This window comes from Xenopus laevis, chromosome 8L (genome assembly GCF_017654675.1).
Source record: "Xenopus laevis strain J_2021 chromosome 8L, Xenopus_laevis_v10.1, whole genome shotgun sequence".
Taxonomy (NCBI): domain Eukaryota; kingdom Metazoa; phylum Chordata; class Amphibia; order Anura; family Pipidae; genus Xenopus; species Xenopus laevis.
The window spans coordinates 14,485,411-14,500,580 of record NC_054385.1 but is presented as its reverse complement, the minus strand read 5'-3'; the positions used below and the strand labels follow the sequence as shown (position 1 = coordinate 14,500,580).

The 15,170-nt window shown below is 42.3% G+C and overlaps 3 protein-coding genes across 4 annotated transcripts; 1 reads left to right on the top strand and 2 right to left on the bottom strand.

Moving 5' to 3' along the window:
• Positions 1 to 1,837: 1,837 nt before the first annotated feature.
• LOC121397072 (serine/threonine-protein kinase N2-like) lies at positions 1,838 to 5,427 on the bottom strand. The gene is made up of 10 exons (XM_041573002.1): positions 5,342 to 5,427; positions 5,171 to 5,246; positions 4,885 to 4,976; positions 4,459 to 4,632; positions 3,752 to 3,814; positions 3,385 to 3,461; positions 2,746 to 2,888; positions 2,376 to 2,453; positions 2,125 to 2,205; positions 1,838 to 2,023 (listed from the first exon to the last, which is right to left on the bottom strand). Exons 1-10 carry the CDS (start codon positions 5,425 to 5,427, stop codon positions 1,838 to 1,840), a joined length of 1,056 nt encoding a protein of 351 aa, XP_041428936.1.
• LOC121397126 (tyrosine-protein kinase ITK/TSK-like) lies at positions 5,325 to 14,679 on the top strand. Its single transcript, XM_041573286.1, has 6 exons — positions 5,325 to 5,444; positions 6,911 to 7,039; positions 11,436 to 11,500; positions 11,807 to 11,956; positions 12,187 to 12,349; positions 14,598 to 14,679. The coding sequence occupies exons 2-6, from the start codon at positions 7,007 to 7,009 to the stop codon at positions 14,607 to 14,609; spliced, it is 423 nt and encodes a 140-aa protein (XP_041429220.1). The 5' UTR covers positions 5,325 to 5,444; positions 6,911 to 7,006; the 3' UTR covers positions 14,610 to 14,679.
• LOC121397125 (serine/threonine-protein kinase N2-like) lies at positions 6,300 to 9,440 on the bottom strand. Of its 2 annotated transcripts, XM_041573285.1 has the most exons (3): positions 9,140 to 9,440; positions 7,596 to 7,644; positions 6,300 to 6,819 (listed from the first exon to the last, which is right to left on the bottom strand). In XM_041573285.1, exons 2-3 carry the CDS (start codon positions 7,632 to 7,634, stop codon positions 6,382 to 6,384), a joined length of 477 nt encoding a protein of 158 aa, XP_041429219.1. In that variant the 5' UTR covers positions 7,635 to 7,644; positions 9,140 to 9,440; the 3' UTR covers positions 6,300 to 6,381. The 2 variants fall into 2 exon arrangements, with proteins under 2 accessions (XP_041429219.1, XP_041429218.1); XM_041573284.1 differs by lacking the exon at positions 9,140 to 9,440 and having other exon boundaries at positions 7,596 to 7,813.
• Positions 14,680 to 15,170: the final 491 nt, after the last annotated feature.

The window sequence follows — 15,170 nt, the reverse complement described above, 5'->3', positions numbered from 1 at the left end:
ACAGGGAGCCCACCTTCCCCTTTACCCACACAGGGAACTGACCCTCCCTTTTACCCACACAGGGAGTCCACCCTCCCTTTTACCCACACAGGCAGTCCACCCACCCCTTTACCCACACAAGCAGCCCATCCCCCCATTACCCACACAGGCAACCCCGCCCACCTCTTTACCCACACAGGTAGCCCGTCCATCCATTTACCCACACAGGTAGAATGCCCACCCCTTTTCCCGGGAATTCACTAAATTTTGGGATTATTGCATAGATTAGGATATATTCTGGACTTCTCGCATTGATTTATATACAACCTCGTCAGATATGAGATGCCGGATTTTCGGATTCAGACTTTTTCCATCCGGGTATAAAAAATCCTGAAAAATTTTGATTCTTTTTTTTTTACTAAAAATTCAGATTTTATAGTAAAAAAAAAACTTTTTTCCCCCAAGTTTTTTTTAACCACCTAAGTGTTTTTTCATTCATTCTCACCCTCCCCACCTCTTATGAGTTACCCCTAGCTTTATACCCAGAATAAAGACTCCGCAGACTGATGGTTAAATCTGTGAAACGCACAGCTTTATTAATAACTATTATAGGATAAATAGGGCTATTTGATCCAGAGGAAGGCAAAAACCCTTTGTGAGGGAAAAATTCCTTCCTGACTCCTTAACGGCAATCGGATTTGCTCCCAGGATCAATTTGCCATATTTAATCAAGAGAAAGAGGGTAAGGGAAACAGATGGTAATATGGCAGCATACACATGAGCGCCTTTAGGCTGCTAGGTGAACTCTGCATTCCATTTCTTTGGTCCCTTGCAGCCTGCAGACCCGGCTTTTGCAGTCTGAGGGATGGAGAGAAAAGAAATGAAGGGTCTACCATGTGGCTTAAGGGGGCTTCTGTCTATGAAACCATATTTAAGATGGGAAGGGAGGGACTGCTGGTGGAATTACAGTGGCAGGAAGGGAAACAAAAAGCAATAAGGCTACGTAAACATGAGCACCGTTTAGCAGCTAGATGAATGCTGCATTCCAATCCATTCCATTGAACCCAGGCAGCCTGCACACCCCGGCATTTGCACACTGAGGGATGGAGTTGAAAGGAATGCAGAGTCTACCGAGTGGCTAAATGGTGCTCCAGTTTATGATACTATATAAGAGGGACAACTGCTGGTGGAATTGGAATGAAGGAAAAGAAAAAGAAAGCAATATGGCAGCATACGCATGAGCGCCATTAAGCTGCTAGGTGAATGCTGCATTCCATTCCATTCCATTGGAGAACTGGCAGCCCAGACAGCTTGCAGACCCGGCTTCTGCACACTGAGGGATTGAGTGAAATGGAATGCAGGGACTACCGAGTGGCTTAGGTGCATCTGCCCATGAAACCATATTTTAGGTGGAAAGGGAGGCACCGCAGGTGGAATTACGGTAAGCAATATGGCAGCTTAAACATGAGCACCGTTAAGCAGCTCGGTGAATGCTGCATTCTGTTTCATTCCATTGGAGCCCCAGCAGCCTGCAGACCCGGCTTCTGCACACTTGGGGGATGGAGTGAAAAGGAATGCAGGGTTTACCGAGTGGCTTAAGTGCGCTCCTGTTTATGATGCTATATTTTAGTAGGAAGGGAGGGCACCGCCGGTGGAGCTACGGTAGCAGGAGATGGGGCACCGCTGGTGGAGCTATGGTGGAAGGAGGAGGGGTACCGCTAATTGCTCTGGATGGAAGAGAAACAGAAAGCAAGATGACCTGATGTGAAACCTGATGTGCCGTTTTTCATGTGTCCCCAATCTTCTGTCAACGCGGGTGATGGCAATGATTTTTGCGTTGCAGGATGATCACGCAGCTCTATATTGCGGAATAATCGAAGCTCCCAAAGGCATCGGCGATCTCTTTTCTTATTGCCAAGGAACCCTCGGAGGGAGGTGTTAGAAGTAGATGTTCATAACAGGGTCCATCGTCGGAAAGTCCAACATCCTCCGGTATGAATGGGGGCTGCAATTTTCTCTGTACCAAAGCCAGCCAGTCAATGCCCTGGTTAATAGACAATATAAAACATTCTTTATTAATTCTTTTGTCCATCTGTACCTTTAGTTCATTTTTGTAGCTAGCAAAAATTGACTGAAGTAACTTACTCGAAAGAAATGATGAAACATTAGTTCACCTGCATCTTCCTCGCTGGAGCCCAGCCGCATCCATGGGTCCAACTGTAAAAGCTAAAGAAAAAGAGAGAAACATTAGTAGATAAGCTTTGTTGCAGTGCTGTGTGCCAGTTAATGGCTATAAAGGCTTAATACTGTTAGACTGCACAAATAGGATAGTGCTACCTATTCATGAATCACTGGTTAAACCACACCATGCACCCTTAACTTGCTGTGTAACTTACCCCTGATATTAAAATAGCTGCATCCTCAGCCAGGAACTTTGGGCAGACGACGCCAATAGATGGTCTCATCCATGGTAGCTGCAATGTGAAACATAAGAAAGATCTGTTATTATAGATTAAAGAACTAATCAGGTGTAACTGACCAAGAAGACTACAAAACCTGTTGCTATATATACATTAAGGGGCTTTTATAAAGATAGCTTTGAGTATATCGTGAAATATTTATATTCCCTACACACGTGATCAATTCTGCAATACAAACAACTGATTACTCTATGGCCATACGGAGCTAAAATAGTTGATGTTTGATGTTTTTTCCAACTTAATGTACATTCACCTATTCAGTGCACTTATTGAGCTTTGTACTTACGTCCCCGACTAGCATCTCGAAGATCACGATGCCCAGAGACCACCAATCTGCAGATCTTGAATACGGCAGCCTGGAGAGGACTTCGGGAGCCATGTAGTCATAGGTTCCAGTCAGGCTGCGTGTTCTGTCCCCATAGCCAATTCCTGCAAAAACAGTAACTGTAAGTAAACTGGAAACCAGTGGGGCTTATTTATCAGTAGCGGCTCAGACTCAAAGTACAAGAAAGGAACAGTTCAGTTTGTTTTCTTTTCATCCTGAGCTGCATGATCAGCAAACAAACTGAACAGTTAGGTCCCATGTGGCCCCCCTTTCTAACTGACTAACAGGTTAGAGAGATGCAAAAATATAAGGTTTTTATTACATTAGACGTCTTTCTATAGATTACATTCTAGGGTAACTCCGATCTATGTTCTCACTAAATATTAAGTGATACAAATCAATTGCCTAACAATTGGCACCCTCTAGTAATTCACCTTTCCTTCTCCTTTAATCTGATCTGCTAAAGCATAACTCTTTAGGTGAATTTCACTCTTGCGTTCTCATAATATGAAACTACAAATGTCAGTCACTTAGTGAGTCTCAAAAACATAACACGAAGCGCAACCCTTTTTTGACATGTAAGTTTATGAGAAACCTTACCGTCTTTGCATAGTCCGAAATCAGCCAGTTTGATGTACCCGTTGCTGTCTAAGAGCAGGTTTTCCGGCTTGAGATCTCTGTTAATACAACGGCAAATGTTAGAAAAGTACAAGTTCACTGGCACACAAAAGGGGAAATAATTAGTGATTATATAGTGAATAACAACCTTTTTTAAACTTTAAGTCACTGAGGAGATTCTTGACCATATAAAGGCACAAGGCTGAAGTTGTCATGCTCTTGTGGAGCAAGCTCTATAGGGGACATTAATCGTGGCTTCTTAAAAGTTTAGCAGTAATATTCTCTTATATTTTATATTGCAAATGTTTTCATATACTTAAAAAAAGTATTGATATATATCTATACTTACCGGTGTATGATACCATTTTCGTGCAAATAGGAGATGGCCAGCACTGTGCACGCAGCATAGAACCTGCAAAGAGAAAATGACTCCCATCAGTAGGTTATTGAATACATAGCCATTTATTTGTTAGTGTAGCACAGGGTGGTGATATCTCAGTCTAAATATTACAGGCTCGCTGTGATTTAAGAGACCCACTGACTATAATGGTAAGTTGTGTATGCAGCTCCGAACTTATTAAAAATTTCTTATGTATTTCTAAATAAAGCCTCTTGCATTTGTGTAATATGGCTGCTTCCTTCGATAAACAAGGAGCCAGATCCATATGCTATTTATGGTTTTCAAACTTGTGTAGTTTTCCTCAGCACGTCCCTTGAGTTCCTTATCCTGTGGGCTCACCCTCTCAGGTCACACAGTAAAGGCCAGAAATTGATCAATTCCTACAAAACGAAGTAAGCCACAACAACCACAGAACTGTGCTGCTACTTTTTATTCTATGACATGTTTCGGATCACATGGACCCTTTCTCAAGTGTGTGACTTGAGAAAGACACACTTGTGAAAGGGTCCATGTGATCCGAAACATGTGGTGGAACAAAGAGTAGCAGCACAGTTCTGTGGTTGTTGTGGCCTGCTATTTATGGTTTAGTTTGTATGAATGGTATTATATTTAAATAGCGCCCACATGACACTAGGTAAAGGTTCATTATTACGTACGTAGTCCTCCGTTGTCCAAATTTACGTTCCCTCTCCAGGAGAGTCCTTAAGCAGCCTCCAGCGACATACTCCATGAGGAAGAAGAGATGGTGGTCTGACTGGAAGGTGGCATGTAGATCCACGGTGAAGGGGTGGACAGCTGCTGTGAGAGCGACCCGTTTCTCGACCAAAATCCTGAATATTAAAAGCATTCATTATCAAAACAAGCCAGTAGAGAAAGTGTCATTCTGCCCATAGGAGCCACATTATTGTCTTAGATTATTTAGTATAGTACTAATGGGAGATGTTAGTGGAAGTCCCAAGACACATAACTAGTTAGGCATTGCTTGCATTATCAGGGTAATATCAGAGCGCTATAGCTGTTTGAAAGGGACATGGGTAAGTAATAAAGCCAACCAGCCAAGTTGATCATTCCCATAAACTGACCTTTCAACATCCCTTAAGGTGGTGATCTTCTGTTTTTCTAAGATCTTCAGGGCATACGATCTTTTTGATGCCGTGTGTTGCACATGGAGAACCTGGAATGAGAGAATATATTGAGGGAATTTTGAAGAAACACAGGAAGATACATGCAGAACCTCCAAACCCCTTGCAGAGAGCTCCAAGAATCCATCTTGCCCCCAACATTGCAAGGTAACAGAACTAACTGTTTAGCCAGTGTTCTTGCATGTGCCCAATAGTCATCCTAATAATGGATTAAGTTAAATATTACCTTCCCAAATCCGCCCTCGCCTAGGAAACCTCGTTGGGTGAAGTCTTGCAGAGTGCAGTTGGTCAAATGCAAAACTCTGAAAAAGAATTACACAGAATTGAACTCATTGTTATTTCAAATGAAAATGAAATGTTGATAGTATCATCAGTTGCAGGTTGTACTGTATCTTACTCTGGTTCCGTCGTCACAGCCGGTGGAAAGTCTTCTGCTGTGTTTTCTGGATGAGTTGAGCCGATGTTCACTTCATCCGCAGACATCTCACTATAGGGAAAATGTAAGTTTGTTATTATGCTTGTGTTTTACTAACATGGGAAGCTAAGAGCTTTATATGTACATAGACATTGGAGTTCAGCCCTTTCAGAGGCAGAGAATGATTTGCCAGCACAGTACAGGGTGAATTCAGGTGCCATGTCTGTATCTGGAGTATTACTCCTCCACCAAAAGAAGTACAATAGCCGTATACAGGGCCTCTTTCAGAAATCACCGGGGCCTGTCTGGCAAAATTTTCTGGGCCCCCCCAAGCCCCATCCCATATCTCGCCCCCCCCACAGAAAAAAAGCCAAACAAACATCAGAGCTGAAACAGTAACCCCCCCCCAAGTTATAAAAAGCCATTGGTGATCAGGGGCCCCCCCTCCTGCAATTTAAAAAAATATTGATTGCCTGCTCCCCCCAAGTTATAAAAAGCCACTGGTTGGCCAGGACCCTCCTTTAAGTAAAAAAAAAAAACATTGGTGGCAGCCCACCCAAAATCTAAATTTTTTTTTGCCAGGGTTCCCCATAAGTTTGGCTCTTAAGGGGGCCCAGTCATGCTTCACTTACTTGATTGCCAGGTCCCCCCCGCCCGTCAGCATTCTGCAAAGTTTCTAAGAAAGGACGGGAGCTCCGGTTTCAGCATTATTTCTGTCCTATTCAGATCTCTGTGCCCTCATTGGTCGATTAAGTTCCCGGTGAAACTGCATTGGGATTGGTTAGGCTGGAGGGGAAGTTTCTACTTTACCCATCCAATCCCTGTACAGCTTTACCGGGACTTAAACAACCAACGAGGGCACACCAGAGCCCCAGTCCTCTATTATAAACATTGCAGCAAGCTGTCCCCCTAACACTCAAAAAAAACTTCAGGGCTCGGGACAACTGCCCCCCCTGTGCCCCCTGATGGCGGCCCTGGCCATATACAGAGAATACAGTTCATAATAAGCCGAACTCTGCATCTTACCTGCCCTCAGTAACAGCCAGTGGCAGTGCTGGTGCTGGATCTTGTGCCGTGGTGTCCCTCTCACTTGTGGTGGCTGGTTCTTCCGGTGTCAAGGCAACTGCTGGTGACTCATCCCTAACACAGGAATCCTCTGGGGCATTTGTTGGTGGGTCATGGGGAGAACCTGGGTGAATCTCAGGGTCCTTCTGTGCAATTGCCACATTCAGGTTTTGAAGGGTGGCATAAAGAATTTTCAGCTTTTTCCCCGACTCCTTCATAAACTTCCTCAGACGGACTAAGGTCTCCTTGTCTGAGGTCACTCTGTAGAGCTTTTCAGCGCCCGCTGCAATGCGCATCTCCTTCTTTATTTCTCCCATTACCTGATCTTTATTGGCCAATAGATGTAACCTTGGCCGCATATCACAAAGTTTTGGAGACAAAACCTCATGATTGTCCTGTAGAAAAGGAGAAAAAGTTATGGAAACAATAGTTGGTTATTGCCTGCCTGAGTTACTGTAATTTACACTTTTTTTCTTTCAATTCTAGAATCACTAAAACTGTTGCCCAAGCCCTCCAGCTCCAGTGAGGAGCAAAACTGCTGGTGTCAGTAGCTGCTACTTCTCAATCTCTCTCTGCACTGAAATGTCACCAGGCTCAAGATTTTATTCTCCACTGGTAAGTCCATATTCCAGTTCTAATCTACATCATGGCATTGCTGTTTGTTTGATGTTTATACAGGTATGGGACCTGTTACCCAGAATGCTCGGGACCTGGGGTTTTCCGGATAACAGATTTTTCTGTAGTTTGGGTCTTCGTGCCTTTTAGTCTACTAGAAATTCATTTAAACATTAAATAACCCCAATAGGCTGGTTTTGCTTCAAATAAGGATTAATTATATCTTAGTTGGGATCAAGTACAAGTTGCTGTTTTATTATTACAGAGAAAAAGGAAATCATTTTAACAATTTTGATTATTTGGATAAAATGGAGTCCATGGGAGAGTACAGGTATGGGATCTTTTATCTGGAATGCTTAGGTCCTGGACCGTAATTCTCTGTTCTAGCTCCCTCAAACAGGAACCTTGGCTTCCCATTTTATTCCAGATTTGCTTTATTTTTCCCTAACATTGTGCTATGGAATATATTGCTACTTTAAACAATAAATACTAATCATCTCCTCCGGACTGAGGCCATTGCACTCTTCAGTAACATGTTATATCCCATTAGCCTTACCGGATTGGTAGCACGAATGCAGGAATTCCGGACACCCATCTTGAGACTCCTGTAATGGGAAATAAACATTGTCAGTGCTGGTATGGGGATAAGAGGTCATTTTTATCTTTCTCAATAGAAACCCTCTTCACCAAATTGCATATTGGTGTTGTTATATTATATTGCCCCAACTCATACAATTCCAACATAGCTAAACATGGGAGGTTTAAGCAACTATCCCTACCAAAACATCGACAATGAAGGCAGGTTAACCGGATACTCTTTTAATCCCAAAGAAAGCCTGGTCTGCCACGTTTAAATGTCTGGGTCACCCTTTCTTCCCATATGCCCCTATCGGGAAACCCCTTTCTCCCCCACGCGTCAAGAATCTCCCTCATTTTCTGTCTGGCTGATGTTGGGCATTAAAAAACTGGCAGATTTTGTCTGTAATGCACAATTCACCACCACCAGGAATTACCAAAAGAAAAGACCAAAGAAATATGGGAACAATCTTCAATTTCATTATAGTAGGAGATGTAAGCTCCAGTAAAGGTGTTGCTAAACAGAGAGCAGTCCCCCGATATATTTCTGTAGCGTACTAAATGTATGAAGATATCACTCAGGGCAGGAGCAGGGGCGTAACTATGAGGAAGCAGACCCTGTGGTTGCAGGGGGGCCCAGGAGTGTAGGGGGCCCAGTGAGACCATAATTAATTAGCAATTTTAATATATCTTGGTAAAATAGGCCAACTTATAAATATTTTGGGGCCCTGAATTGAATTTGCTATGGGGCCCAGTAACAACTAGTTACGCCACTGGGCAGGAGTTATTTTGATGGCTTGTGTTCTGTACACTGAATTGGACACCCTGTGTTTAAATAAACTTCCTTAATGGGAAGAAAGTGTCTTCCCGCAAGCTTATAACTAGAATAAACTCATTCCAAGGTGATCTTAATTGTAAATCTCCCCTATGGGAATGCTCACTTGTGTTTTATCCTGATACCTTCTGCTACTGCCAGTCATCTATCTCTTTTATTCTTCACTAATCACTCAATGACAATATGTGTGTTTTATTTGGTTGTGAAAATCAGTAAACTTGAACCTTTAATAAAGGGGGTTTAACATATAAACCAATTTATACGTCTCTTCCATGCCAACAGTTAATTTATTTTCTAAACCATAAGTCTTTAAGTCAAACTATGTACTATATGAGCATCATGTTATTGTCTGGTGTTTATGAACTACAACTCTCATCTGCCAGGATTTGTAGCCATCAAAGAAATCCAATGCTCTCTGAAAATCAATATAGCCATGTATAGCAGTCATTTCTTTTTATCTATAAAATCAATTTATATATATATATATATATACAGTCCAAATCAGCTGGCAGGAATTGGGGCACTGGTGTAAGGGCAGGTAAGAAGTAGGTGCGCTTCAGTTTTTGGAGAAAACAAGTACAGGCCTGGGAAAGAGATGTGGGACCTTACAAATTGCCCCCTCCCCTTAATTAGGGCAGGTTTGCTGTAAAATAAATCATAAACTGTATGAATTGTATTTGCAGGATTACCTCTTAAAAGAAGCTCAGATGTCAGATGTTCAAAAATAAAAAGCAAAAAAAAAAATACCAAAAGCCTGAGGTGTTTTTGGCTTTTGGCTTAAATAGAGGGGCCGGCACAAGGCCGGGGGACCCCAGAGGGTCTCCCTCTTTAGAAACTGGCTCTCCTTATATGTGTTCAGAAAAGAATGTTAAAATCTGAACTAAGGAGAAGCCAGGAAAAAACACAGTCCAAAAAGCGCTGGTTATTTGCCAAAAAAGTAGCAATCCGTCCACTGTAGCAATCTGTATAGGGAAGAGAATAAATTGACAAATTAGTTTCAAGGATAATGCATTTAACACTTAATATTTCCTATAAAATTTAGAGGAAAGCAGAGATCTAAACGTGAGCTTTGTGTCACTCCCAGCAGGTACTGGCACTCAGTTTATACAATGCAGTACCTCCCAGCAGCCAATCAGAAATGAGCATTGGTATAGAGAGAATGAATACATAGTACATAAGATCACTGGCCAGGTGCAGATTGCCCACCCCCTGCTATAGGAAACATTTACAGAATAGCAATTAAATATGATTGGAATCAATACTGCCCCTACCATGTACCCTGTTGCCCCCCACAGCCGGGACATTTGAAGGGAATGCACATGAGACATGAAAGGAAAAGACATTGCTATGTATTCCATTAAATTCATGTTAAGGTTGGTATATCAGAACAGGTTAGATACCCAGGGGCAGAGGGGCAAAACTGTAAGGAGCCTGTTAATACTGGTCATACAAATAAAGTATTTATAGTGAGGCACAGGGGTCCCCAAATGTTATCTGTTTATGGGCTTCAATTGGGAAAAAGTGTATATTTGCTGTCAGCCCCTAAATCTCTTATAGGGATAGTACATTCACCACTCTACCAACCAACGGACTAAACCAACTGTCAACCCCTGGGTCTGTGTCTCCCAACCAGCACTAAGAGTAAAAGCATCTCCAAAGCCCATTTTAGGGGAAAACTCTCCAAAATACCTGAAATCAATGAGAAGAGCAACATCCGCTAGTCTTGGGAGTATCAACCAACTATCCCCCCCCCCTTTTCACTAAAATAAGGGTTATTTGGCAAAAAATCTCTTATAGTGATAGTACATTCAGCACTCTACCAACCAACGGACTAAACCAACTGTCAAACCCTGGGTCTGCGTCTCCCAACCAGCACTAAGAGTAAAGGCATTGTCCAATTTAGTGCGAAATTCACTAAAATCAGTAACATGATCAATATCTGTTAGTCTGGGGGGGCATCACCCAACTGTTTCCCCTCTTTTTTCACTAAAATAAGCATCTCTCAGAGGGAATATACACTTACTACAATTAAAACCAAAGGACTAAACCAACTGACAAATCCCTAGTTGTAAAGTCACCTTTCTTATATGACACCCTGCTGTATGTCCCCACTCATTAGCTTCCCCCCAATTATCCCCATGGCATGTGACTCTGCTACCCACCCCTAGTTCCAGATTTGGATAAATGGAGCGTGTATTTAGCTACAGTGTTGGTACTTAATAGCAGGGCAGATACCCAGGGGCAGAGGGGCAAAACTCTAAGGAGCCTGTCAATACTGGGAACAAAAAGATCCACAGGGGTCCCCAAATGTTATTTTCTTAAGGGTTTGCTATAGAAAAGGTCTATATTTGTGTCAGCCCTGCATAACTTCCAAATCCTGGGTCTGTGTCTCCCAACCAGTGCTAAGATTAATGGCATCTTCAAAACCCATTTTAGGGGATAGTTCTCGAAATTCACTAAAATCAGTGAGAAGAGCAACAACTGCTAGACTGAGGGCATCACCCAACTATTTCCCTCTTTTTTTAAATCAAAATAAAGGATTATTTGGCAAAAAACTCTCAGAGAGAATTTACACTCACCTCTCACCCCAGTATCAACCAACGGACTGATCCAACTGTCAAAATCCCCTGGTGTAAAGTCACCTCTGTTCCTTGCTCTTAAAGGGGAAGTGTACCCTGTTGATGAGTAAGGTTTATATGCCATTTATTTCCACTTAGATGTGCAGTACATACATAGCTTATTATGTATGCAGAGCATTGCTTTGTATGTGTGGCCTATTTAGTCAGTCCTGTTACTGTGCTGCCATATCTTTTTGATCCATGAATTCATCACCCATGGATTCAATCACTGCTACTGCTCCTCTGTCCATATCCTGCCTTTTTAGTACATTCAGAACCTTTAAATCGGTTGTTTTTTTGTTTTTTTTGGCCTGTTTCCCAAACGTAATTGTCTGTGATAACATAGTTATCTCCATTTCTCCCATAGGCTGCTTGCAACTGCCTGGTGGGGGAATCATTGGTCGTCAAGGTTTCAGATTTCGGGATGGCCAGGTAAGTGCAACTAATTTCAGCTTCAGAAGCCACCATAAAGAGACAATTTCAAACTCCACTATTAATGACTGTATAAAGCAGCGGTTGTCATTCTTTATTAATACAAGCCTCACCTGAAGGTCCATCCTCTGGCCAGGGCCTCCTTTAGCTCATGAAATGGGTACAGGAATAGGAAAATATTGGTGTATCCTGATTTCATTATATCATGGTTTCATAAACATGAAGTGAAGTGTGGGTCAGTGTTTAGCCCAGCTCTCTGGTGGATCAGTCTAATCACACGTTCCCTTTCTTTTCTCTCTCATTTAGGAGTGTTCGTGTGGGAAGTGTTCGCAAGAGCAAAATTCCATTTGAACATTTTTTCAACTCCGAGGCTGTGGATAAAATCTCAGCTGGACTGAGGCTCTTCAGACCCAAGATGTCTCCCGAAAGAGTGTACATGCTGATGAAGAACTGCCGGTAAGAAGTACGAGGGATTAAGTTTATGTACACTTTTAACATAATGAAAAAAAAGCAGTCCTGGATATGCTGCTCCAGTACATAGAACTACTTTCAGAATAATTATATCTATATTCTAGTATTGATGCAGCATCCTTCTATGTGATTACAATCAATGAACAGACTGTAGCAGCAGGTACTGATATATAAAAGCATGCTATTGTTGTGTATAATTGTTGTTATTGCCCTAGGCAACAAGCTGGGAGGTCCAAAAGGGGGGGGGACATGTGCGTCTGCTGCTGGCCGCACTTCTGCTTGGCCCCCCATGACGACCCCCGACATGGATCTTCATACTGCAGTGCTTCCAGCTGGTCCCACCTTGCAGAGGACAGATCTGGTGCCTGCACCCCCCAGGTTAGTGTTAACATGCAAAACACACACTTTTTACACTATTACACACTTACATTTACGCTTACACACACTCACATACATTTTAGTAAGGCAGGGTTGTCTCCGGGATTGTTGTTGTAACTGTGGAATAGTGTTTAGTAAGACAAGATGGTCTCCGGGATTGTTGTAACTGTGGAATAGTGTTTAGTAAGACAAGATGGTCTCCGGGATTGTTGCTGTAACTGTGGTATATTATTTAGTAAGGCAGGATTGTCTCCAGGATTGTTGCTGTAACCTTGGGATAGTGTTTAATAAGGCAAGATGTTCTCCGGGATTGTTACTGTTACTGTGGGATAGTGTTTAGTAAGTCAAGATGTCTCTGGGATTTTAGCTTTTATCACTGTATTCTTCCACAATGTGTGTGTATAAACATTGCATTGTCTGTTCACAAGACAGCACTATTAGTCTTTATAAATAGAGTTTTGGCTGTCCAAAAACTCTGTAGCCATGCAGAGTATTTTTCTTTTTTGAGTGGGAATCACATTAAACACACAGGAGGGGGCTTATATGATAGTATAAGTTAGGTGCAACTATTCCACCTGCGTCCACCGGGAGTTGCAGAGATTTTATTGCTATCCGGGAAGTAGCGGCTGCCCAATAGAGGGTGGTAACCATGGAGTTCAATTTACGGGGAAAAAAAATGTCTCTATTGTAATTGGGGCCTGTCAAAACTGATTTGGCAGCATAATCATTTTAAATAGATTTACTCTTCCCATTAGGGTCAAAGGGAGGGCATTCCATACTTTAATTTTGGCTTCCAGGAGTGTTAACAGGGGTGCTAACATTTGCCAACTATTTACTTTCATAAGCAAAAATATTGAGAAAATAGTATATAGTATTGTTAGCTGAGCAGTCTACTGGGCAACCCTTCAGAGCAATGGGCAGCACCACCATGTTTGCTCTTTCAGCCTATGGGGCTCCGTATTATTTACATATGCAATATTAATCACTATGGTGGCCATACACGGGCAGATAAAGCTGCCGATATCGGTCCGTTTGGCGCATCGTAATTCCGCATCGTAATTACCGCCGATATAGCCACGAGCGGATCTTTGAGTCTATGGCCACCCTTACTCAAACATTAATTTTGAATAAGGGGTGAAATGTAGAATAATAATAGGGTCAATGGAAATATATAGAGAGTAAAGTCACAGAGTATATAATGCCACAAAGTTTAAAAAAACAGGAGTTGGCATGGGGAGAGGGCAGTGGGTAGGAGAGTTGGATGGTGTAAGGGAAACACAAACAGGAATAAGCTTAGAGCAATCTGAGAGAAGAGAGGGAAGAAGAGCTAAACACTAGTGTGTGTTGTGTGAATGTGATCGTATGTATCTTAGATTGTAAGCTCCCAAGTTGGCATTGGGACAGGGCAGTGGGTAGGAGAGTTGGATGGTGTAAGGGAAACACAAACAGGAATAAGCTTAGAGCAATCCGAGAGGAGAGAGGGAAGAAGAGCTAAACACTAGTGTGTGTTGTGTGAATGTGATCATATGTATCTTAGATTGTAAGCTCCCAAGTTGGCATTGGGACAGGGCAGTGGGTAGGAGAGTTGGATGGTGTGGGGGGAACACAAACAGGAATAAGCTTAGAGCAATCCGAGAGAAGAGAGGGAAGAAGAGCTAAACACTAGTGTGTGTTGTGTGAATGTGATCGTATGTATCTTAGATTGTAAGCTCCACTTATGAATCATGTCTGTACAATGCCGCTGATACGTGTCAATGCTATATAAACAAAAGGATAATAATAAATCCCTATTGTATGCGTATAGTTCATTACCCTATTGTGTGTTCATGGTGAGCTTCTCCCACAAATAAATGCACGTGACCGCTCGGCCTTTTGTATTACACTGTGTTATTTAAGTAGCTCTATAAACACATGAGATCAGTGTGTATTATGAAAGTACATAGTCTGAGTCTGAGACAATTTGCAACCTGTTTTCATTTTTTTTTATTCGTTGTGGTTTTTGAGTTTTTTGGAAATTTGTTTATAGTCGCACCAGAAACTATCTGTTCAGTGGTGACACCTGCTGGCTGGCAGTGCTGTAACTACAGCCTAAAGCCATGCCAAAATAGAATGGATACTTCCTCCTCGCTTTTCCCGGTCTATTGAAAGGCACCCAGTACCCACAACTTGTCAATTCCAGTTACCCACCAGTCCCCTCAGAGACGCACTACATGGAATAGCCCTCAACTTTTCTCCTGTTTCCTTCTAGTGTTTCCAATGATGTGGGCTAAACCATTTGAAACATACAGAAGGGGTGGCTGATTTTTAAACACCGCCTGTGCTGTCATTCAGTGAGTCATTTGGACTGTCCTTAAATAGATATGAAATAGAATAAATGGTAATGATAAGATCAGTTGTAATGGTTTAATATATGGCACGTTAGCTAGAGAGTGTGTTTGAGATATGAGCAGGAAAAGGAGCAACTCTCCCCCCACTGGACAGCATTCAGTGGCACACCCGGTTGCTATGGCGACTAGAGTGCATTTTACACAGACATCTCTCTCTCTTGGGCTAAGCAAGTAAGTTGTGCTCTTGTTCTTAATCCTGCAGGTTGGTTTTATGAATGTGCCGGGAAGCCAGGAGCAGCTATGGGATGATTTTGTGTCATATATAAATATTCTCACACATTTCTCTATTCACCTGGGAGCATTGCCTGCCCCAAATATCTGCCATAATTCTATGTAAGAGATTTGCCTGCCCCTAATATTTGCTATATTTCTGTGTAAGAGCATTGCCTGCCCCTAATATCTGCTCTGTATGAGAGCATAATATCTGCCATATT

Bases quoted from the DNA above. Each gene is read 5' to 3' on its own strand.
- LOC121397072 (XM_041573002.1), bottom strand. From the start codon at position 5,427: ATGTCTGCGGATGAAGTGAACATCGGCTCAACTCATCCAGAAAACACA. The intron at 3,815-4,458 runs GTACGTAATAAT...TTCTCTTTGCAG, and splicing joins TTTGGACAACGGAGGACTAC to GTTCTATGCTGCGTGCACAG. The intron at 2,889-3,384 runs GTAAGGTTTCTC...CTGTTTTTGCAG, and splicing joins TTTCGGACTATGCAAAGACG to GAATTGGCTATGGGGACAGA.
- LOC121397126 (XM_041573286.1), top strand. From the start codon at position 7,007: ATGTCACCAGGCTCAAGATTTTATTCTCCACTG. The intron at 11,501-11,806 runs GTAAGTGCAACT...TCTCTCATTTAG, and splicing joins TCAGATTTCGGGATGGCCAG to GAGTGTTCGTGTGGGAAGTG. The intron at 11,957-12,186 runs GTAAGAAGTACG...TTATTGCCCTAG, and splicing joins ATGCTGATGAAGAACTGCCG to GCAACAAGCTGGGAGGTCCA.
- LOC121397125 (XM_041573284.1), bottom strand. From the start codon at position 7,664: ATGTTTATTTCCCATTACAGGAGTCTCAAGATGGGTGTCCGGAATTCC. The intron at 6,820-7,595 runs GTAAGGCTAATG...CCTTTTCTACAG, and splicing joins GCATTCGTGCTACCAATCCG to GACAATCATGAGGTTTTGTC.